Source organism: Marmota monax, unplaced genomic scaffold, assembly GCF_021218885.2.
Source record: "Marmota monax isolate L192 unplaced genomic scaffold, Marmota_monax_Labrador192_F-V1.1 WCK01_AAM20220418_F8-fsc00022, whole genome shotgun sequence".
NCBI lineage: Eukaryota > Metazoa > Chordata > Mammalia > Rodentia > Sciuridae > Marmota > Marmota monax.
The window spans coordinates 25087510-25110689 of record NW_026695215.1 but is presented as its reverse complement, the minus strand read 5'-3'; the positions used below and the strand labels follow the sequence as shown (position 1 = coordinate 25110689).

General features: G+C 52.6%; 2 protein-coding genes across 4 annotated transcripts in view; one reads left to right on the top strand and one right to left on the bottom strand.

The window, feature by feature from the left end:
- Positions 1-23180, top strand: part of Glyctk (glycerate kinase) — a 264580-nt gene that overhangs the window by 160122 nt on the left and 81278 nt on the right. The gene's annotated exons all lie outside the window — the stretch shown is intronic.
- LOC124084256 (twinfilin-2) lies at positions 1005-21933 on the bottom strand. Of its 3 annotated transcripts, none has more exons than XM_046431290.2 (9): positions 21760-21933; positions 17910-17987; positions 14935-15113; positions 14437-14532; positions 14163-14267; positions 13929-14054; positions 13103-13253; positions 12847-12968; positions 1005-8161 (listed from the first exon to the last, which is right to left on the bottom strand). In XM_046431290.2, exons 1-9 carry the CDS (start codon positions 21782-21784, stop codon positions 5081-5083), a joined length of 3963 nt encoding a protein of 1320 aa, XP_046287246.1. In that variant the 5' UTR covers positions 21785-21933; the 3' UTR covers positions 1005-5080. The 3 variants fall into 3 exon arrangements, with proteins under 3 accessions (XP_046287246.1, XP_046287244.1, XP_046287245.1); XM_046431289.2 differs by lacking the exon at positions 1005-8161 and adding an exon at positions 11843-12439 and having other exon boundaries at positions 21760-21918; XM_046431288.1 differs by lacking the exons at positions 12847-12968; positions 13103-13253; positions 13929-14054; ... (3 more) ...; positions 17910-17987; positions 21760-21933 and adding an exon at positions 9021-9139.

Sequence of the window (23180 nt, the reverse complement as noted above, 5' to 3'; positions counted from 1 at the left end):
ATCATGGTGTTTTAGTCAGCTTTTTTGTTGCTATGACTAAAAATCCTGACAAGAACAATTAGAGAATGTAAAGTTTCTTTGGGTGCTCATGGTTTCAGAGGTCTCAGTCCATTGACAGCCAGTTCCATTCCTAGGGGCTTGAGATGAGGCAGAACATCATGGAGGAAGAGTGTGGCAGAGGAAAGCAGCTGGGAACATGGTGCCAGGAAGCAGAGAGAGCTAAACTCAGCTCACTAGATACATACCCCAGGGGCTAGAGTCATAGCTCAGTGGTAGAGCACTTCCTCACATGAGTGAGGCACCACATAAAAGTAAATAAATAAAATACAAATATTGAATCCATCTACAACTAAAAAAAAAAAAAATACCCCAAAGGCAGGCTCTCCTCCTCCAACTGCACCCTGCCTTCCTTCAGTAACCACTCAGTTAATCCTTATCAAGGGATTAAGTCACTAATTGGGTTGAAATAACCCAGTTATTTCATGTCTAAGCCTTCTTGCATTGTTTCACACATGAGCTTTAGAGGAACACCTAATATCTAAATCATAACACATGGTGTGACCACCTCTCTTCACTCAGGATAAGGGTGAGACCCCCCCAGATACATGAGCTAACTGTATTTATTTATTTAGGTATTTGGAATTGAGCCCAGGGGTGCTTTACCACTGAGCTACATTTCCAACACTTTGTATTTTTTATTTTGAGACAAAGTCTCACGAAGTTTCTTAGGGCCTCACCAAATTGCTGTGGCTAGCTTTGAACTTGTGATTCTCCTGCCTCAGCCCTTTGAGTTGCTGAGATTATAGGTGCATGCCCCTGCATCCAGATCACTCACTGATCCTTGCTTTTTCTTTTTTTTTTTTTTTGGTACTGGGGATTGAACCCAGGGGCACTTTACCACTGAGCTATATCCTCAGCCCTTTTTATTTTTTATTTTGAGACAATCTTGCTAGTTGCTTATGAAAGAAAAGTGGTGCAGGACTGATCACACACACACACACACCTGGGATAAGAAGCGAGTTTATTGTCAGGAGCCTGACAAGGCTGCTCTGCAAAAAGAGGGACAGCAGCAGCAACTCCCCTTGGATGTTACCTTTTATAGGCTAGAATCATGGCTGCAGGTGAGGGGCGGGTTTAGTCTTGACTGACATAGTAAGCATCTCCTGATCTTATGGAAGCCAAGTTTGTTTCTTGGGAACAGAGACAGGCAGTTTTCCTATCTCTCAAAGGGGAAACAGGGAAACCGGCATGTCTCTGTATCTTCTCAAGGAGAGAACAGGCAAACCAGTACGTCCCCATCTCAGGGCGGTAAGTTGTCTCCTATCTCTCAATGAGGGAACAGGGAGAGACCAGCACGTCTCCAGGCCGGTAGGTTTTATCTTGGGCTACTTTCTATTTCTTGGGAATAAGAACAGTATTCATAAAGTGGGGATGGGGAAAAGGAAGATGGCTGCAATTATGCTAACAGCTTAGGGCCTCACCAAATAGCTGAGGCTGGCCTTGAACTTCTGATCTTTGGGCTTCAGTCTCCTGAGTTGCTGGAATTACAGACACTTGCCACTGTGCCCAGTTGGGCGCACCCCTTTTTGAATTCCTCCCATTGCTGGGCCTTTAGCCTTGCTGCTCTTAAATAGTCGCCACACAGTGATCCCCCCCCCCCCGTTGTAATGTTATCCCTATGAAGAAAGGTGCCCTTTCTTCTCACTTCTGTACCCTCTGAATCCAGCATAGAATCTGATAACACAGTTGATGATGAGCAAAAATGTTGAATGAATGAAGGGCACCCCAGTGACAACATCTTAGTCTACTAAAAAGAACAAGTGTGCTGAAGAAGAACCAACCTGCTGGAGGTGAGGAGCATCTTTGGGCTTGACTCCCCCTCTTAGCTCTAGAAAGGCAACTGTGCTTTCTCCCCTGGGGAAGAGTTGTGCTGGTAGTTGGCCTGGGCTTGTTGAGGCACACGGGAGGGCTCCACTGAGTCATGGTCCCATCAGATAAAACTGTTAGTCTCGGCAGGCCTCTGGGTGTGATGGAAGTCACGTCCGGCACTTTGGAATCACAATATGGTTCCTTCCTGCTCTGGTAACAACTCACTTTCCCAGCTCTGCTCCTTCACATAGGCCTTCAGGGCTCTCCATTGTCTTTCACATTCCCACGCCTGGACAGCGCTCCACCTCCTTTCCTTCAAGTAGGATTGCTTGCCTCTAGTGGGGGCCTGAACACTTAGGACCCAGTCTTCCTCCATAAGAACAAGGAGAGTCAAAAAGGCTCCGAGTGGGGCTGTATAGCTCAGTGGCAAAGCACTTGCCTCACACGTGTGAGGCATTGATTCAATCCTCAGCACCACATAAAAAATAAAGATACTGTGTCCATATACAACTAAAAAATATTTTTTAAAAAAGAAGAAGAAGGCTTGGAGGTACACTTTCCTCTCCCTCCTTCTTGGGGTTATGAGAAAAAGACGGAAGGATCTACAGGAAGTAGAACGATTTAAAAATGAGATGTTTGGCTTTTATAAGCAAGTCTAGTATAAAACTACAATACAGTGGGAAGTTTGCCAAGAGTATTTAGAAGTCTGGACACCAAATAAAGTGCCAAGGGAGGGCAGGGTGAGTTGTGTATTAAAATCTTAGTAGCCTTTCCCCATCATGACATTTTCTGGTGCTCCTTACTCCCCAACAAGGAAACCACCCAAGGTCTGCAGACTCTACCAAGGAGAGCTTTGGTCCCCAGCGTCATGTGCTTCTGATTCAGTCACATCTGCCTCTGAACATGGTGCTCTGGGAGCCATCCCTGGCCCAGGAGGATCATTCTCAGGGTAGAGAGAGAAACTTTGAAGCCATATCATCTCATGGTCCTGAGTAAAAGTCTCAATACTTAATAATGGCAACTGAGGCCCTGCTAGGTTTTTCAAACCTTTATATTCATTGTTAGGTTAGTTTGAGGTGGCTAAGGCAACCCGTATGCGCAAAATTACAACACATCAGGCACTGACAGACAAGCATTGATAACCACCTGTCAATCATCAGGGTCTCCTGACCAACCCCAGGAGGACAAGGGACTCTAAAAACCTCCCTTTCCTGCCCTAAGCCCAATAAAATTCCAATCCGTCTGAGCCTGAGTGGATTCTCCTGGACCTGCTCTGTTCCACTGGAGGGTCTTGCCCCGGAGCGAATCTCAATAAAGCCTTGTTCAGCAGCTTTTAGTCTGCCTCCTTTTGGTCACCGTGACTGACCTTACACACATTACCATTCATTCTTACAATAGCTTTCAGAATAGCCCTGGTCAACCCCCTTGATAAATGAACAAGCTGAGACTCCAAAGGGAAGTTTGCCTGCCCAAGATTACCCAAATGCCAGAGCTGGGATTTAGCCCCTTGAAATCTGAACTAAATTTTCTCTTTCCTGGTCTGGCAGAATCAATGTCAATGTCAGTGGGTGAGGATGGCCAGAAGAGAGGACCTGGAGCCATCCCTGAGTACCCTTCCCGACAGTGCAGTGGGAGCCACCTTCTACACAGCCCACAGTGGCCCAGCTCAGACTGCCTCCTGCGGGATCTGAAACAGTGGAACTCTGCCCTTTCTGATCCCATAGATAGCACAGAGCCAAGTACCTCAGACCCCAAAACTTATTTGAATCAAGCCAAGATCCTACCACAACACCCATGCTTCATCTCTAAAATGGTCCTAGCCTCCAGAACACCAAGTCTGTGAGAGCACAAGCGGGGGTAAGGGGAGATTAAGGTCTACCTGGAACTGCCAGAGAGATTTGCTGTCCAAGTTGTGCTTCCTATAAGTAAAATATGGTATCCTAAACAAGGGCTTGCTTCCTCTCCTGCTCCTGCTTGTGCCCAGAAGAATCTCGGAACTACTCAGTAGGGGACTTTCCCAAGACTCCACCCTGGCTGGGGGAAATGACTGCTTTTATTTTCTCCCTGCCCCAGGAAGGCTCAGGAAGTAGGACACATCAGAGCCCACACAAGGCTCCCAACCCATAAATAAAATATTCTCCTCTGTGTTTGATTTGAGTAAATAGCAGGGAACACGAAGGCCTGAGCACCTGTACCCAAGTCACAAAAATTTTGCTGTTATGTCTTTGAAGCCAGCATAGGCATGGCCACCAGATGGCGCAATCACCAGCTGAACTGGCCATAAATCCATTATTTATTAAAAACTTTGGAATGAACATCTCCTGAGCTGGCCTCTCAGCAGGACTTTGCTGAGGGACAGAAATATACCAGACTTGCAGGTTCTTTGCCCTCAAACCATTTTCAGTCTAGTAGGGGAGAGAGGCAAATACCCGAGATTAATACCCAAGACGGTGCTGACCCAAGCCTAGCAGAAGCTGCCTGGCTCTGCCTGGAATGGGTCAGGCAGGGCATTGAGGGAAGGGTTGAAAAGGGCAGAAATCCTTCCCTTGCTCTCCGTGAAGGTCCAAGACCACATTCGCCGAATATCTTCAGACTCCCCTAAAAAGATGCCCATGAACAAAATTGCCCTTAGCAGCCAACTTTAGTCCTATGGGTCCCCGTTTTTCTCTTTTCTCCAAACTGCCTCTTTTCCCTAATCACTTTATAGAGTCCTACAGAATTTTCCTTTCTTTTCTCCCACCCACACCTCTGGGAAGCTCAGGGTTAGCTGTTTAGTAATATGCATGCATGCATTTTATTTTTTTAATTTATTTGTTGCATTCATTTATTTATACTATTTATTATTAATTGGTTGATTTTTGCAGTACTGGTGATTGAACCCGGGGGTGCTCTACCGGGGGTGAACTACACCCCCACCCCGTTTCTTTTTAAAATTATATTTATTTGCTTTTTTTTTTTTTTTTTTTTTTTTTTTTGAGACAAGGTCTCGCTATGCTGCTCAGGTTGGCCTCAACTTGCAATCCTCCCGCCTCAACCCTCCGCGGAGGTTACAGGTATGGGCTACATCACTCTGCTTGGTAGCATATTGATTGCCTGCCCTGGGTCTCGCGTGCGGGTGGGGAGCAAAGCAGTGGAGGTGCCCAGAGAGGCAGCTTGGGCTTCCCGGGCAGCGAGGTCTAGAGGTGAGGCCCCACCCCACTGAAGCTCCACGCTATTCGGCAGTGGGTCCCTGGCAGAAATTCCGGTTATAGAAATGGCGGTTGTCCCTGGTCAGGGCCGTGCTCAACTGAGCCCAGAAGCTGCCCTGACCACTGGGCTGGTGGGGCCAAAAGAGGACGCTCTGGCGGCAGAGGCGCTGGCGCAGCCGCACGTAGCGGGAGCGGCGGGCGTCCGGGCGCAGGATCACCAACACCACGACATCCTTGCGGTCCTCCAGCAGGCGCTGCTGGGCTAGCAGGAAGCTGGTGCGCAAGAGGCCACTGACCCGATCCGTGTGGTCCAGCACAAAGAGAGTCTTTCGGCTGCCATAGACCGAGGCCCACAGGTTCTCGAAGAGTGATTTGCCCGGCAGCCAATCCCGCTCCTCCAGGCAAAGACGGAGCGCGCGGCGTCCGCGACGCTCCTCTAGCCTCACCCGCAGCTCATTGTACACCCAGTCAGCCACCGCGTTCTGCGCCTTGTCGAAGACCACGAAGGCATCGTAGGGCAGGGCGCGGGTGCCGCGCCGCAAGGGAAGCCAGGCCAGGCCCAGGTGGAAGCAGTACCAGAGATCCCAGCCACAGAGATGCTGTAGCACAGGCACAGTCAGACCCAGAGCCACAGCCAGCAGCGAGAAGCCGAAGCAAGTCCAGGAGAGCCTCTCATCCAAACAGAGGCGCAGGTCCTGCGCGAAGATGCTCTTTCCCTGCAGCTGCCCCGGGCTGCCACACTTAACAAGGTTGGGCAGACCTGGCACGGCGTTCTGTACCTCCAGCAGGAAGTCCACGAAGGCCGCCCCACAGGCACAGTGCAAAGGGTTGGCACTCACATCTAATGTTTTCAGAGAATAGGTCAGTGGCCCAAACCAGGAAGACTCAATCGTCTTGAGGGCATTGTGGCTGAGGTTGACCTCTTTCAGCTCCACTGCCAGGGCAAAGAAGCCTGGGTCCACAGAGCTTATCCTGTTGCTGCTGAGGTCTAGCCTCTGGAGCTGTGTTCCATTGGGCAGGCTGCCATTGCTCAGGGCCTTCAGCTGGTTTCCTGCCAGGTCCAGGGCTTTCAGATTGGGCAGGAGGGCCAGGCAGCTCCAGTTGAAGAAGGCCAGATAATTGTGACTGAGACGCAGCAGCTGCAGACTCTTGGGGAGGTTGTCCAGGTAGCGTGGCAAGAGCGTATGCAGGTGGTTCTGGGACAGGTCCAGCCGAAGCAAGCCTCTCAGACCTTGGAAGAAGTGGAGATAGAGGTCTCCCTCACCCCACATATGGCTCACAGCATTGCCACTGAAGTCCAGGGCCTGCAATGAGGTGCTGCTGAGCTTCAGTGACACACGACTGTGGATGTTATTGTATGCCAGGCTGAGGAATTGCAGGGTGTGCAGCTGGGCCACAAAGCTGAGGTTGTGGCCTACACCCTGCATGCCGAAGGCCTGGCTGTTGTAGCTGAGATCCAGAGCCTTCAGGTTCGGCAGCTCTGTGAACGAGCGCCCATGGTACAGGTCCAGTTTGTTATGGGAAAGGTCCAGCACCTGAAGACCAGTCAGCAGCCGGAACTCTGAGCCATTGACTGCCTGGGCAATGTTATTGTGGCTCAGGCTGAGGCACTGGAGGTGTGAGAGGTTGGAAAACATCTCTGGCTGGATTGTCACCAGGTTGTTCCTAGACAGGTCCAAAATGAATTTGAGGGACCTGCAACTAGGCATGAAATCTTCAGAGCTGGAGCTGTCCAGTGGGGCTGGAGTGAGATCCCTAGACCACAGTTGGACTTGCTTCCAATCATTTGCCTCCCCAGTGGTGACTGTCAGCTCTGAAGCTCCACTAATGCGGTTGTCTGAAAGATCGACAAAGTGCAGGCCAGGGAAGGCCCCGAAGATGCTGAGCTGGGCCTGGTTGATGAAGTTCATTTGTAGATGCAGTGTGTGGAGAAGGGGCAGATGGGTCAGCGGCTTAAGCGTATTCTCATTGAGTGATCGGAAGAAGATGCCGTTCATGTTCAGCTCCTGCAGTGAGATCAGGTTCTCAAAGGAGTCTTCCAGATGCAGGTGGGCAAAGGACACCTTCTTGCAGTAATTGAAGGACAGGTTGAGCTTGCTCAACTGTGTCAGGTTCCGGAAGGCCGAGGTATTGGTGATGCATTCGTAGAGAAAGTTTTCACTCAGGTCTAACACAGTGAGGTTTCTGAGACCTTGGAACAATGTGCTATCAAGTGTGTGGAGAGAACTGTCCTTCAACACCAGGCCTTCAAGATGACTTAGTTTGCTGAAGGTGTCAGGATCCAGTTGGAGAGAGATGTTAGGGCACTCCACACAGGGGTTGCGGGCATGGTCACAGCGGCGGCAGTTCCCGCCTACATCAAGCACTCGAAGGGCAGTCAGATTGGCCAGGTCCCCACTTGTCAGTTTGACAATGTGGTTGTAGGATAGCAGCAGGTACTCCAGACTGGGAGGCAGGTTGCGGGGGACTGCTGTGAGATTGTTATACTTAAGCGACAGGTGGGTGAGTTTGCGCAGGCTAAGAAATGCATTTGGGGCCACCTCCACTGCTCTGCTGCATGGGTTACTGTAGTAGCAGTTGCCATCCATGTATAGAAAGCGCAGGGCATGCAGGCCAGCAAAGCTAGTATGGTCTAGTGTCAGAATGTTGGTGTGGCTCAGGGTCAGGTTTACTAGGGATTTGGGCAGGGCGGGCACAGTGGTGATGCTGTTGTAGCTCAGGTTCAGGTCTTCCAGTTTGGTCGCATGCAGGAAGGTTTGGGGCTCGATGGTCATGTGGCAGGGAAAGTGCATGGGGCTGAAGCTGATCGGGGGGCAATTCCACTTGAGGTTGAGACGCCGCAGGTTAGGCAGGTGGACAAAGTCAAAGTTATGGAGGTGGTGAATGCGGTTGGAGATCAAGGAAAGGCTGGTGACATTACCACGGGGTGCTGCTACAGAGAAGTGGGGCACAGACTTCAGGAACAGCCAGTTGCAGTTCACCAGACTACCCTGCTGGAACTCGCAGGGCAGGAAGGCAGGCAGAGCACCCAGGGCCAAGGCCACAGCCAGCATTGCAGCCTGCACCAAGAGAGACAGGGGGTGCAGGGCCCTGGGGCAGGGACCCTGTGGGGGACCAGGGGCTACATAAGTGTCCAGCCCTAGCTCCACCTCCACCCATTCCACTTCATAAGGTCTTGGAGCAGAACTTCCAACTCCCCTCTCTCCGAGCCTTCCCAGTGAGGCTCCTCCCTGGCTGTTGAACCCCCTTCTCACCCTCTAAGGCTCACAGGGAAACTTAATTTGATTTAAAACTCAGCCTTTGACTCAGAATGTGGACTTAGAACCAGGACTGAACCTGAAATCCAGATTCCTAAGATTTGGAACTTTCCTACATGACTGAGCCCAGCCAGACATGAGGGCCAGGAGAGGTGGTCAAAAGACCCATTTGTCCTTCCTCCCTTTGGGAACCATTGCTCTTTCCTCCTGAACAAAGTGGCAGCCACTTTCTTCCCTCCAGCCACCTTGAAATCCCCTCTCAGCCCTCCACCAGCCTTCTCCCAAGCTCTCCCTCAACACCCTGTCTGGCTCAGTCTGTCTTCCACATAGGCCCCTGGCAAGGTGAGCAGCCCAGCTCTCCCACCCTCTGCCTGCCTCCCACACTGGCCTGGGAGCTCTCAACCATTAGGGGTTATGGGCCAGAACAAATCAGAGGGAGCTGTAGGAAGCAAGGCGTCAGCTCGAGCCCTTCCTTGGGTGTCACACAGCCCCAATCCCACCACGGACTGAGGTTCCAGACTTCAGCTTCTTTATCCACCCCCATAGAGAAGACCTTTTGCTTTGATGTTTTCAGGGTGCAGTGAGTGTCCCCAGGGCCATGAGCTAACAGTCCCTTTTACTATTGCCTGCAACTGACAAGCACACCTCCCTCCTCACCCCTTCTCAGCCCATCTACCTCCCCCAGACCTAAGAACTGTTGTCCTACCATGTTGGAGAGTGAGAGCTTCTCCAGAGGGTCTGGCCGGCTGACTGGGAAGTAACTGCAGATGAGGGTGCTTCTCATACTTAGGGTACGGAAAGGAGAGGAAGTGAGAATTTCACTACAGCCTAGTAGCTCCCCTCCTTACCACCAGCTTGGGGAGGGCAGATGGTGTGTAATGAGTCAGAGTCCATTTGCATAGTCAGGTGGCAGACAGAATCTCACCCCTTCCTCTTTCCACTCCCCTCTCAGATTGCCTATATCCCACACTGGCCTCACATCTGTCCTGTGGTTGATCCTGGGAGGAATGAAGCTCAAAGCCCAGCCTAAGGTCAGTGAGAGATCAGAAGTAAAGGTAGCTCCATGCCAGGTCCTCTCATCCTCATGCCTTAAGACCCTGACCCCGTTGATACTCAGGACCCCACCTGCCCCCACCTAGAGAACTCTGAGGGGCCTCTCATGCGCAGAGGAAGCCCTTACCACAGCCTTGGGACATCCTGCATTTCCAGCTCCCTTGATGCCCCATCAGAACAGAGACCGCAGCAGCCCTCCCGGGGGTCCTGAGGCTGGCTGCATTGCTGGCCCAGCTGGGACCCTAGCTGATCCTCCACTCTCAGTCCTTCCCATGCCGCCTCTGACCCAGATCAGAGCTCAGACTAGTCAGGACCCTGGGAGCCCTTCTCAAGTCCTACTGGCTCACCTTCAGAATCTGCCCGCTACCCACCACCTCACACCCACCTGCCTATCTGCATCCCTAGCATCTCTCCATCTGGCTACCCTGGCCCTGCTCTCAAGCCCCCATGTCCCCTGGAGCGGCCTGTTCAGATCTGTTGTGTTGGGTCCCTCCTTTGCTCAGATTCCCTCCATAGCTGTCTCTGGAATCAAAGTAGTATATGTCACAGTCCATATAGTAGCCAGAGTTCTGAGACCTGCCCTTCCACTCCTTCCCTGATCTCTCTCCACCCCTACTGGCCTTCTTGTTGCTTCAGACACACTTGCGCACTCTCCTGACTCAGGCCTTTGAATGTGCTATTCCACCTGCCTGGAATCTCTTTTCCCAGATTCTCATATGGCCCCCTCCTTCACCTCCTTTAAAATCTCTGTGAGAATTCCCCTCTCCTTTTTTTTTTTTTTTTTTCTTTTTTGGTACTGGTGATTAAAACTGGGGCAAGCACTCTACCCACTGAAACACATCCCCAGCCCTTTTTATTTATTTATTTTATTTTGAAACAGGGTCTCACTCAATTGTCCAGGCTGGCTGAACTTGTGATCTTCCTGCCTCAGCCTCCCATTCTCTGACTTTTTTTTATAAATTTTCCAGTCCTGATCTGACTCTCCTGAGCTCCTCTGCCTGATTTTCCTCTTTGCTTAATGTGTTTTCAACTGTTGAGACACCCTACTGTTGACTTTCAACCGTTTAGTGGATATTGTCTATCCCCTGCTGGAATGTCCACTTCTTGAGTGAAAGATCTTTTGTATCCCCAGCACAGTTGAATGCCCGGTACACAGTAAACGCTCAGTGTCTGCTGAAGCAATGGGTACCCTGCACTCAGCTTTGGGCAGGCACAGAGAGGATATCTCTGAATGAATGAATAAACAAATGGGGTTTACTCCTGGGGAAGGCAAGGCTACACATCTGCTTTCCCACTCCTCCCAGAACCACCTTTGGGGAGGTGTCATGGCATGTGGAGCCCAAGGTCCAGTCATCCAGCTGACTCAGCAGCTTAAGGGTGTTAGCACTGTCTTTCTCTTCACCAGTGTTTGGGACGGGCCTGAACAAACCTCTTCTAGATCCTTGCTATGGTCCCAGCTAGATATGGTACCCTAGATAATCCTAGGGGCTTTAGCAGGGGCTGGGAAGAGGCCCCAGGGATGGGAAACAGCCCTGAGTCAGGAAAAGGTGAGTCACACTCAGCAATGCCACATCTCTAACCCTGTCCCACCTGTGACAGGAGCCTCCATCCATGTCTCAGAGACACAGGCCTGGCTCCTGCTGAACTCCAAGTCCAGGAGAGACTTTACAATCGCTGGGTTATGGCTTGGACATGAGGTATCTTCCAAAAGCTCCTGTGTTAATGCAGGAATATTCAGAGGTGGAGTGATTAGATCATGAGCACTGTAACCTAATGAGCCCATCCTGGTTTGAATGAGCCTGACTGGGTGGTAACTAAAGGTAGATGGGGCATGGCTAGAGGAGGCAGTCACTAGGTTGCACCTGGAAGAGTGCATCTTCCTTGCAGCCACTTCCCTTTTCTTCTCTCTGCTTCCCAACCCAACTGAGCTGTGAGCTGAACAACTGTCCTCTGTAAGGTCCTTCCCCCATGATGTTCTGCTTCATCGTCGACCCGGAGCAACGAAGTCAGTCATCTGTGAACCAAGACCTCTGAAACCGTGAGTCAAAATAAACACTTCCTCTGTTAAGTTGTTCTTATTGGGTATTTTGTCACAGCAACACAAAAGCTGATGAAAACATCTGGTTAGGACCAGGGAGCCAGCCTCCCATCTCCGGTAGCCATCCTACCTCCCTTAGGGGCAGAAAAACCACCAAGTTTGTGGTGATTTGTTATAGCAACTACGGGAGACAAAGACACCTAGATTCCCCCTGTCGTGGTGGAGATGTGCCTGCCTCTCAGGTGGGGATCCCATCAACCTCAGGACTTGTGCCCTCACACACACAGCCTCTCCCACACCCTTGTGGCCAGGAACACTGAGGCTCCACGTAGCAGACCAACCGTTCTCTCCTGACCTGTGAGAGGGCAGTTAGCTATTTGCACAGGGCTACCCAATTCCAAGGGATAGCAACATTCCCTTAGAAGCAGACATGGATATTGATTTAAAAATATTTTATTCTTTAGAAAATACAGCATTCAACCATCCCATCCTGCAGTGACCCCTGCTCCAGCCCCAACCAACCCTACCCACTGTGGTCAAAGGCTTCTGGGCTACGCTGGGACCCCAGTCTCAGATCCCCTGAAAGGCCAGGTTCATGACAGGTCCTTCGCCCAGCCCCCCTTGAGCCAGCCGGGCAGGGCCCCTAGACACCCTGGACACACAGATGAGAGACAGGGTCAGCAGTGGGGAAGGGTCACAAAATGCCAACCCAGTGACCCTCAGAAGCTTGTAAGTGTGTTCAGCCACCGGCCTGCCTGACCCACAGGAAGCACTTCCCTGGAGCCAGAGGGAGAGAGAGGGAGGTGCAGGGAGGGGTGAGGTAGGCAGCCCACAGCTCACTTGCTGGCCTGGCTCTGGTCCGCCACCTAGCTGTCGTCCCCATTCTCGCCAGGGCCCCTGATGAGACGCTTGTGGCCCCGCTTGCCCCCAGGGCCCTTGGGCTTGGCGAATGCCTGCTTGAAGGCATGTTGCTTGGGGTGCACTTCGTCATAGAGGAACTCAGCTGTCAGCTCTGCCCCGTCGCCAATCTCAACCTGTGTAGGGCAAGGCCACAGTCAGTCCGATGACCCTGACACGCATCCCCCTCGGTGACTTCCACTCCTGGGCATCCTTTTGATCTCTTGCCTCAGGCCTGGGGTCTCCTTGTAGATCCCCACTGGGAATGCCACCCACTGGAACTCAGACCCTGGAGCCTGCTACTCTGCTTACCTGGGTCACCCCCTTTTCTCTCCCCCCAGAACCAGGGAAAGTTGTCCTGGTGGCCAGGGCTTGGGCTTGTCTGTGCCATCCGTCATCTGGGCAGCCTTGGGCAGTGCAGGCTGCCCTGAGCCTCAGGTTCCCATCCATCCACGGTAGTGACAAGTCCTGCGATGCTACTGACTCAAGACTCTAATGCCCATGTGGAAGGTGGGGTGACAGGTCCCTGGGGATAGCCACGCACCTTCTTGGCGATCTCCAGCTGGAAGTCCTGCTCGACAGAGTCAAGGAGGCGGCTTTTGCAGCTGGAGTACAGCATGCGCTCTTTGATGCTGCACTTATACCCCGGCATAGAGTAGATGAACACTGGAGAAGGACAGGGAGGTGATTCCATGCAGGCTGAGCAACCTGCAGACCTCCGCCCCCACAGCAGGTCCACCCAGCAGCAGGCCGGTGCTACCCTACCAGCACACAGCAGGGCCTCTGCAGTAACCACTCACCCACAGACTCAAGGTGGTCACCCTCATGGGTATGCTTGTAGAGGAAGAAGTGGTAGCGGGCAGCATCTCGGGGCACTCGTGAGGGTAGCTGGGCCACATCTGTGGGCTCTGTGTGTACCAGCTCAATGGTCTCCCGTTCCAGGTCCAGCTTCTGTGGAGGGCCAGGGGAGACATGAGGGCACCATCTACCCAAGAGGAACCCTGCTGGCAGGCAGGCGCCTGCTCTTGATCTCTTCCTCATAGCTGTACCTCTGCGGGGGTCTTCTCAAAGAGGCACTCCTGGGCCCAAACCCAATGGTGCCCTTTGAAAGTTGCCAAAGGAGGCACTCGCACGAATAGCAGTGAATGGGGTGGTGTGGATGGGCTCACCAACATCAGGCCAGCCTGTCCTCAGAGGCAGAGCCTCTTGAGGGAAGCATTTTGGAAGGGGCACCTTAATCAATGGGTCAGAATGACCCTGTCTGGGAAAAACAAGTGGTCAAGAGGGCTGCAGAAGGAGCCCGGGACAGGAAGGGACTTAGGGGTCAGTGTGAACCCAGGAGTGGGCATATGCGGAGGACGAAAGGGAGCAGTGAGCTCACAGCGGCACCCATGTGGGAAGGCAGAGGACAGAAGAAGAAGAGTGGAACTATGTGTACCTGGTGGCTATTTCTAATGCAGGAAACAGGGAGGGACAAGGAGGACAGTGTGTTCCCACAAGCATGTGGAACAGCTCAGGCACTCCTGGGCTGGTGGGGGCAGGGGTTCTATGCCCTATGTGTATGAGCAGAAGTAGGGGTGGGCCACACTGCCTCAAGCACGCACCAGGGCAGGACCATGCACCCACCAGCTGGATGTAGTTGATCATCTTCTGCTTGAGATGCTGAAGGGCCCGCTGGGCCTCAGGCTGCAGGGGGAAGGCGAGGCCCTGCAGAGTCTGGTGCTTGCTTTCCACACTGATCTCTGTCTTCACCTGGGGGGCAGGGCAATAGTGAAGGAGACCCCCACCTGCCCAGCCTGGGGAACAGCCCAGCCCACCAAACAGCACAGGCTCCAGGCACACGTGACCCAGCACACCCACCTCGTTGATACGGATCTGCTGGAGCTCTCTCTCAGCTGAGGTCAGTGGGGCAGGTGCAGCACAGGATGATAGGTGTTTCTGGTAGCCAGCAAAGGAGAGGTCATCCTAGGAGGCATAAGTGGGCACCTCAGGCAGGCTGGAGGAAGCCTTGCTGAGCATCTCGGCTTACAGCTCCTGGACTCCCAGCCTTCCCATTTCATCCCAAGCCTGGCACTGGCCTTCTCTGCAGCCCTTCACAGGCCCAGCCCCCCATCATTCTGGCCTGGGTGGCTACCTTCACTGTTCCAAAGAGTTCATCCTTGATGTGGCCACCCCCAAACTCCTTCTTCACTGTGGCCCGTGTCGCTGCGTAGAGCATCTTCAGCCGCACCTGAAGGGTGGAGGCCAAACCGTGAGATCCCTGTGGGCAGGTCTGCCTCTCCAGGAGCAGGCAGGAGGCTCTAGAAGGGGACCTTTTCAACTCATCCAGTGAGCACATCCAGCAGGGGGCACAGCATGAAGGTGAGGGTGCAATGGTGGCTCCTGCCAGCAGAGGGAGCTCTGGCCTAGCTCAACCTCAGCCTCCAGGGGTCAAGCTGATGCCACTCACAGGCCTCTGAGTCCTCAGGGTTTAAGCACAGGGCCCTGTTCTGTCAATCTCTGGGACAGGACCTGATATGCATTCCCTAGGATCTCTGGGACAGAGCTTCATTATCCTGCCCAGTCTCAGCTGCCCTCCCCATTCCCCCACTGGCCCTGAGCCTGAGGCTAAACAGGGGTCCCTGGGACTCACCGGAGAATTATCAGGTGACCAGGCAAGAAAGAGCCATTCGAATCCCTGAGCATTCTGTGAGTCGAGGCGGAAGAGCAGGTAGCAGGGCTGCTGGGAATCCAGCAGTGGAAGCACAGCCCTGTCGTAGTCCTGGTCCCAGCGACCCACTGGCTCTTGAGAGGCACCCAGCACGAGCTGCTCTGGGGGCAGAGGCCGGGTGAGCCGGAGTAGCTAGCCATCTCCCACCTCACCTCTGCCTGTGGAATGTCCTCTGGATGTGGCTTTCCGAGCTAGCTCAGACCTGTTGGCTACTCCACCCCACTTTTCTTAGAGCCCCCAAATCTTCAAAGTATGAAATTATGTTACCTGATCAGTGAGTGAATGAACAAGGACAAAAGCTACTACCCAGAGGCTGCTCTCTCTACCCTCCAATCCCCTACAAATCACCCAACACAAACCACATGAAAACACAGCCATGTGTCCACAACTAGCAATCTCGCGGCTCCTTCTCAACACCCACACGTGTGGGTAATCACTCTGACCCCACACTACAGGCAAGGCATGCTGCTCGGTGTAGGATCCCCACCATGCACCTCCTGCTCCCTCCTCCCTAAGCCCAGGGTTACAACAGAAACTCGGCACACCCCTCCTGGGACAAATGTGCTGGAAGAGGTGATGTCACAGTTCCAGGCCATAAAGATCTGCAGGGACAAAAACATCTGGAGAGGGACTGGGGTTGTGGCTCAGCGGTAGAATGCTCACCTAGCTTGTGTGAGTTGCTGGGTTTGATCCCCAGCACCACATAAAACCAAACAAATTAAATAAATAAATAAAGGTATTGTGTCCAACTACAACTAAAACCAAAATATTAAAAAAAAAATTCTGGAGAGGAAGAAGGCAAGACTCATGCCAGACTCTGTAAACAGGTATCCTGCCACCACCCCCAGCTGTGGTTCCCTCTCCTCCAAGTCACAAACCCAACAGCAGTCAAGTTCTTCATGCCCGGGCTCATCAGGCCTGTCACCTCCCTTGCTGGTGCAGAGTGGCTGAAGGGGGCATCAGGCTACCCTGTGGGCTGGTATCTCACAAATACCCTCCTGGCACACACAGCTGTAGGCTGGAGGAAGAACTGGGGCAAAGGGGCAATCTAAGCTTGACCAGGGGATCTGGCACCTCACCACAACGTCCTCCTAGTGGGATCAGGGATCCATCTGCCTGGAAACCCCAACATGCCAGCTTCCTCACCTGCCCACACAGAACTCGTATGGGATCAGGGTTGACAGCCAGCAGTCACAGGCTGAATGGGTTGCAGAAGCATTGTCAACATTGCTGTTCATGTTTTCCAACCAAGAATCTCACATAAAAAGTAAAAGTCAGACCTTCTCTAGAAAAATCAGGAGCTCTAGCCATCTCAGTTGGAGTGTGGACACTTCTGGGCACTCCTAAAACTGTGATACAAAACTGGAATAAGCCGGGCATGGTGGCGCATGCCTATAATCCCAGCGGCTCCGGAGGCTGAGGCAGGAGGATCAAGAGTTCAAAGCCAACCTCAGGAGCTGGGGATGTGGCTCAAGCGGTAGCGCGCTCGCCTGGCATGCGAGCAGCCCCGGTTCGATCCTCAGCACCACATACAAACAAAGATGTTGTGTCCGCCAAATACTAAAACATAAAAAAATTAAAAAAAAAAAAAAGCCAACCTCAGCAATTTAGCGAGGCCCTAAGTAACTCAGTGAGACCCTGTCTCTAAATAAAATACAAAAAAGGGCTAGGGATGTGGCTCAGTGGTTAAGTGCCCCTGAGTTCAATCCCCGGTACCAAAATCCACACAAACAAACAAACAAAAACCCCAAAAAAACCCTGGAGAGCCCACCTAGAGATTCTTCCTGCTTAAGATCTTAAGTTGTGGGCTGGGGATGTGGCTCAAGCGGTAGCGCGCTCGCCTGGCATGCGTGCGGCCCGGGTTCGATCCTCAGCACCACGTACAAACAAAGATGATGTGTCCGCCAAAAACTGAATAATAAATATTAAAAATTCTTTCTCTCTCTCCCTCCTCTCTCTCTCTCTCTTAAAAAAAAAAAAAAAAAAAAGATCTTAAGTTGTGTCTGAGGACCGCAGCCAATGAGTACAGCTACCTCTTTAAGGGTGGGAGGCTGTGGCCTGCTGCCCAGGCCTTCACTCATGAGCTACCTCATGACTCTTGTCCAGTCTCTGAGGAAATCTGGGGACTCTGAACAAAGCCCAGTACAGTCATGGCCCTAAAGCCTGGGGTCAACTCTGGGTCTGGACAGTGCCTACTAAAGTGAGCTGAGCACCAAACCTGTTTGGGAAGCCCCTAAAAGCCAGAGGAACAGGCTACTGAGAAGGTCTGCAAGGACCCCTAGAGATCCAGCCCATACCCAGTCTGTTCCCCTTACAGACTGGGACAGTCCCTTGGCACAGAGAGAAGAAGAGAGGAGTCCCTTACTTCCAACACCCCATTTAGTTCCAGGTCCACGTTGAGGCTTTGCCAAGCATGGAATATCCCCCCTCCTGCCCTCAGAATGGGCTGTACCCAAGTCCCTTCTCCCATTTTGAGGGTTCTTCCCAAAGGAAGAACCTCAGCATCTCTTAGGTCTCTCCTCGGCAGCAGCCAAGCCAGAACAGGCCTGCCAACCACGAACAGATGGAAGTGGGTAGCACTAGCCATATGCAGCAGCGCTTGGACTCTCTCATCCCCTGACCCCTGCTTGCTCAGCCCAGCACCTGGACTAGGCCCATATCAATACCCACACAGCCTCTGGGGAGACCGCACAGGACCCCAAGATATGGGCTAGCATAATAGGGGTGATAACCATGCCCACCCTGTGCTCCTCTCTGAGGCTTCTTTTTTGAGTGGCCTTATCCCCACTTCCAGACAGGGAAACTGAGATCCTGAGGGGCCCCAGAGGCCAATACGCCCTCCAGAAGCAACTAGGTCCAGCCTCCAACATATGCCCTAGTTCATGGGGGGCACTCACCGTCCTCAATGACAACTTTGATGAGCCGAACGGAGCCAGCCCGCGCCTTGGCAAAGAATTCCTTTAATTCCTCAGTGGCTACAAGAACAAGAAACATAGTGGGGGATGAGTAGGCAGAGTGGACAGGGACAAGTTTGGGGCCTGCTCTGTCCTGCGGGATCTGGTGGCTGAGTTGGGAACCAGGTTAAATACGGCCCCGCCATGTGACTGGGAACCTGAGATGGCCACTGAACACAAGCTCCCAAATTTAGCCAGCAGAAGTGGCAGGCGGGTGGCCTGCTGGCTGGGATTGCTCTGGTGATGGGGAGGGGCAAGCAGGGGCGGGACAGCCCACCCGAAGATGGGGCAGATTCTAGGCAAGCTAGTCCAGCCAGAATTAATGACCCCACCTGTCTTCTGCTCCCATGAAGGCCCAGCAGTGGGATGGCCTGATACACACTCAGCACTGTGGAATCCATAAAGAATACACAGATAAATGCCACCGTTATGTCCATTCACACACACACACACACACACACACATCACATGTGCCAACTCACTAAATCGAGCATGTGTGAATATAAAACATACATATAATGCAGAGAGGGACATAAATGCAAATACCATTGTATGTGAACACATGCTCAACTGGTCAAACGTAAATGGATATACATATTTAGACATGAGAACATGCACTCAGATATAATTCCTAGCTTTCTAACACACACGTAGGCAGGCACCTTCAGAGTTTGGCTAAGACAATATGCAGGCAAGAGGATTACAAAGCACACACAGAAACACAGAGACATCTTTTCACAGATGCATGCACATGCAGCTCCAGCCCCCCAGCCAGGCTGCCTCATGCTGAGGAGGCCCAAAGAACCCATTCCCTGTCTGGCACCGCTCCACCAGGGACAACAAGCTCTCCTCTGAGATAGTAGGGAAGGCTTCCTGGAGGAGGAGTGGCTCCCAGGAAAGTAATTCCATTTTGGATCTTAGGCTGCAGAGCTGGAAGGTGACAGCCAGTGACCAAGGAAGGAACCAAGTGCAGAGGTATGGATCATGGTCAGAGCTAGGGAACCATGAGTAATCTCAGAACCATTAGTAGTAGTGAATGGGAACACTATGGTGCAAGTGGGGAAGGGCTCTGCTTGGGTATTTGAGTGAGCAGGGCTAAGCCAGCACGACCTTGAAGCTGCCCAGGGGTCAGAAGAATTCCCGGAGGAACACAGCTGGAGGGTTGAGGTAAGAGAATATTTATAGGGCCTGGATTGGGCAGCTCAGGAGCATCGGGAGGGGGGGGGGGCTTTAAGAAAACAAACTGGTCATGGCCTCAAGTGCCCCCATCTTCCCCAGTGACCTTGTGTCATGGGGTAAGCAGAAGCTCAACTGAGCCCAGCAGGCTCTGGGGCTCACAGCCTCGTGGCGTTGAACTGCATGCAAGAGGGTACAGACTCTTTGGGTCAGGACAGGACTTCCCAACAGCAGACCATAGTAGTTTCCTGAAACTTCAAGCCTAGTGTTAGGGCTCCATTCTTCCTTAGCTGTGTGACCTCTGACTTCTCTGAAACTCAACCTCATCTGTAAAACGGAGATAATACCCCCAAGCTCCAGAAACTTTAATAAGGAGTAAATGGGACGAAATGCTCAGGAATGGGGCCTCTTTTAATAACAACTTTTACCCAGTGGCTCCAGAGGCTGGGGCAGGAGGATTGCAAGTTCAATGCCAGTCTCAGCAACTTAGCAAGGCCCTAAGCAATTTAAAAGGATTTTGTCTCAAAATATTAATTAATTAATCAATCAATCAATCAATTAATTAATAAAAGCTGGGGATATGGCTCAGTGGTTAAGTGCCCCTGGTGCTTAAAAAACAAACAACCCCCCCCCCCAAATTTTATTACTATAAGATAGCTGCTCCTTCTACCTGCTCAGACCTTGGGAGGGTGACCAAGAAGCTCCTCTTCAGAGAGGTTGACAAGCCCCTTCTAGTGTTACTAGGGCAAACTGACACCCTAGCACGGGAAGACATCCTTTCCTACCCCACCCCAATCCCTCCCCAGCTGCCATCAATAATCCAGAAGCCAGGCCTGGGATATCTGAACCTTTATCATCAAAGATTCATGACCCCCCGCCCCTTGCCCACCCTCCCAACTCCAATGAGCCTCAGGTTACAGTCCCTCTACTTGCCAGGATCTGAGGTCAGCACACCTACATCTATGGCCCATGACCGGGCAGGTACTCCAGGGTATTCTCTCCTGCTACCTCTCCATGCCTAAAATGGGAAGGAGGGCTATTCACAGGTAGAAGGAGGGCTGGGGGCAGCACAGTCCCCAATATCCCCTAAGCATCCCTGTGTCACTGTACAGGAAGTGAAGGAATGAGGCAGATCCCTGGCCACAGGAGCTGTCAACAGGGGACATGAGGGTGGCTGCAGCTATGACCAGGCAAAGGGGAAGGAAGGGGCAGGCCAGGCAGTAGATCCCTCTGTGAGGCTGACTCATGATGCCACCCCTCCAGCTCCTCCTGGAGACAGGCTGGCCCACCTGTCAGGAGGCTAGCCCTGACTCAGGCCCTTGTATTCTTGGGTCCTACGGGTCAGGGGGTGCAGTGGGGAGAAAATGGGAGTAGGGCCAGGGAAACCCTTTCTGGGCAGTTCAGCCACCAAGTGGCCACAACCACAAGCCACAACTCAGGCAGTTTCATGGTGGTAGCCCTGGGCAGGGGATCATGGTGTGGTGGCAGGAGTGGCAGATGGCCAAAACCACCAAGCTGTCTAGGCAAGCAGCCTGAGCCCTCACTACAGGCCAGGCAGCCCTCCCAGGCCAGTGGCAGATGGGACACTGAGGCCTGGAGGGTCAGGGTATTTGGCTCCCAGACATTACTTCTCTCCCAGCCTGTCCAAGGAGGAAACTGGGTCCCTGCTGGAGGGGTTTTATGTGTGATACTCTAGGCCATAGATGCTTCCTGGCCATGAAGATGGGGATGGGAGCTGGCCTGGTTTCTTTAGGGCCAGGACCTCCCCTACAAATCTACCCATCTGGACCTTCTTCTCTTTCTCCAGCTTGGAGCTGGGACTTTCCAACCCTGGCTGGGGCAGACTAAAGAGATCACCAGGAAAATGGGAGGGAGATCAGAGGTCAAGGTCAGACTGACAACTCTCCCCAAGCCACTTAGAGGGCCCTATCAAAGGTTTTCCCCAGCTTAGCCTGCAGGAGTGTGAGGATCCTGAGAGGAGTAAAGGTCAGGACCCCTTCCTCACACACATTCACAAACCCATACAAGTCATGAGACACATCCACTGCATGCAACCATGGTAACAAATGCACACCGAGATGCGTACCAATTGTGCACACACACACAGACACCCACACACATGTGCACACAGTCAAGAAACAGTGATGTCTAAGATGGTCCCAGGCTACCTACAGTGTCCAAACAGCCACTAGGGCATGTACATGAATGATCTTAGATGTGTACAAGCAAGTCACATCCAGATGGGTACGCATGGAACTGTATACAGAGGACATGTGCACATGCATGTATACTCCACCAGATGTGCACATCCGGGTACACCCACCCCAAGAAAGGAACAAAAATACACAGACCCGCACACACAGGAACATCTACCCCCAAGGGGTACGTAGGTATTTCCATCCCAGCTGTGTGGGTGCATGTGTACCCACTCTCAGCTATGCACAGCAAGTCTGTACTCCCCCAGATGTGCCCATCCCAAGCGACTGGCGGCTACAAAGCAGAACAGGAAGCTTCCTCCTGCTGATGCTAGTGGGAGGAAGGGACCGACAGCCGGAAAGGGGGCGCAGCCCAGAGCAGAGCCTCTGGGAACCTCTGCCCGTCCGCCAACCGCCCTCACCGTGGATGCCCGTCTGGTGCGTCATGGCTCGGCGTTCCGCTCGCCCGCGCCGTCGGAGCCCTTCGCTTGGCCCTGACCAGGCTCCTCTTGCCTGGACCTGAAGGAGGAGGATGTGGTGGCAGCCGCCGAACCTCGCGCAGCTTCCCGGGCGGTGCCGCAGGACCCGCCCCCAGCGGCGCCCCGCCCCCGACGGGCGAGGCCGGGAGGGCGGGGACTCAGGGCCGCGCGTGCGCGCAGCGTGGCCCTTGGTCTACAGGGTTGTCAGGCTGGCTGACCGGTTTTGTGCGCGGGTCTGTGGCCGGGAAAGGGGCCTGCGTCTGCCCGGGGGGTGCGAGGGCGTCGGTGCGCCTGAATCCGGTCATCCGTGGGTGGGGCGAATCCGTGTGTGCAAGTGGGAAAGACTGTCCGCCCCTGTCTGGGTAGGTTTGTAAATAGGGACAGTTCCGCACTTACCCCAGTTTGTGACTGGAAAAGGGGTCAGAAGGTAAGTAAGCGCGTGCGTGATTGTGCGGGGATCCTATAGCCAGGGGACGTTTCCTGAGCGCGTTTCGCGGAGCCTTAAGCACATTAGGGCACAGGCCTAGGCCTTACGGAGGGAGCCCAGACCCACCTTCTACCAGGCAACCAGCAGATGAACAGGATCTGTGGATCAGTGGTGGCGAGAGCCCTACCCAGAGAATGTGAGATGGAAGGAAGCAAAAATTTGGTAGAATCCTGAAGGAGAGAATGTGGTGACCCAGCAGAGTAGAGCGAAAAGTTTTCTTTGAAGAGGGAACTGCACGTGCAAAGGCCCAGAGATTAAAGGACTCTGGTGAGTTTGAGGAATTTCCAACTCCTAATGAACTTGTCTCCATATCTAGCAGCCTTTCCTTCCGGGCATCAGAACTGACTGCTGCTACCAGCCAATCAGCATTTTGTATTTTCCAGACTCCTGTTATTGAGTCAGGGATGAGCATATGACCCTAGCCTATCCAGTCAGACTCTCTTCAGGGACTTCTTGAAAGGGAAGATTGGAAAAGAAGCCTCCTTTTTTGGGTGGGGGTCGCTGAGACATGATGATGGATGTGTGGCCTGCCTGGAATCTGATAGTCTTTGTATCACACATTTATTTAATCCTATTGACAGCCCCTGAGATAAATATTATTGTCTCCATCATACAGATGAAGACTTTCAGGTTGGAGAAATGTCTTCGTTTGGTCATAAGGCAGTGAGTGTGCTCAAGAACCTTAGAGTCCTTTACTGGAGAAGTTGGAACAAAGGGGGGAAATCCTGTTAAGCAGTGACCCTTGTTCCTTCCATCCATCTCTCACACTTCAGTGATCAGGTATGAAAGGAATCTTCTGGGATATTGGGGTTTTGAGCCCTTCCTGCTCAGCTTAAGATCTGGGATGTGGGCAAGGACCCCAAAGGCCAGCAGAGTA

Excerpts from the sequence above, each read along its gene's own strand:
- LOC124084256 (XM_046431290.2), bottom strand. The coding sequence starts at position 21,784 with ATGACGCACCAGACGGGCATCCACG. Across the intron at positions 15,114-17,909 it reads CAAAGTTGTCATTGAGGACG|AGCAGCTCGTGCTGGGTGCC; the intron begins GTGAGTGCCCCC and ends CTCTGCCCCCAG. Across the intron at positions 14,268-14,436 it reads AACTCTTTGGAACAGTGAAG|GATGACCTCTCCTTTGCTGG; the intron begins GTAGCCACCCAG and ends TATGCCTCCTAG.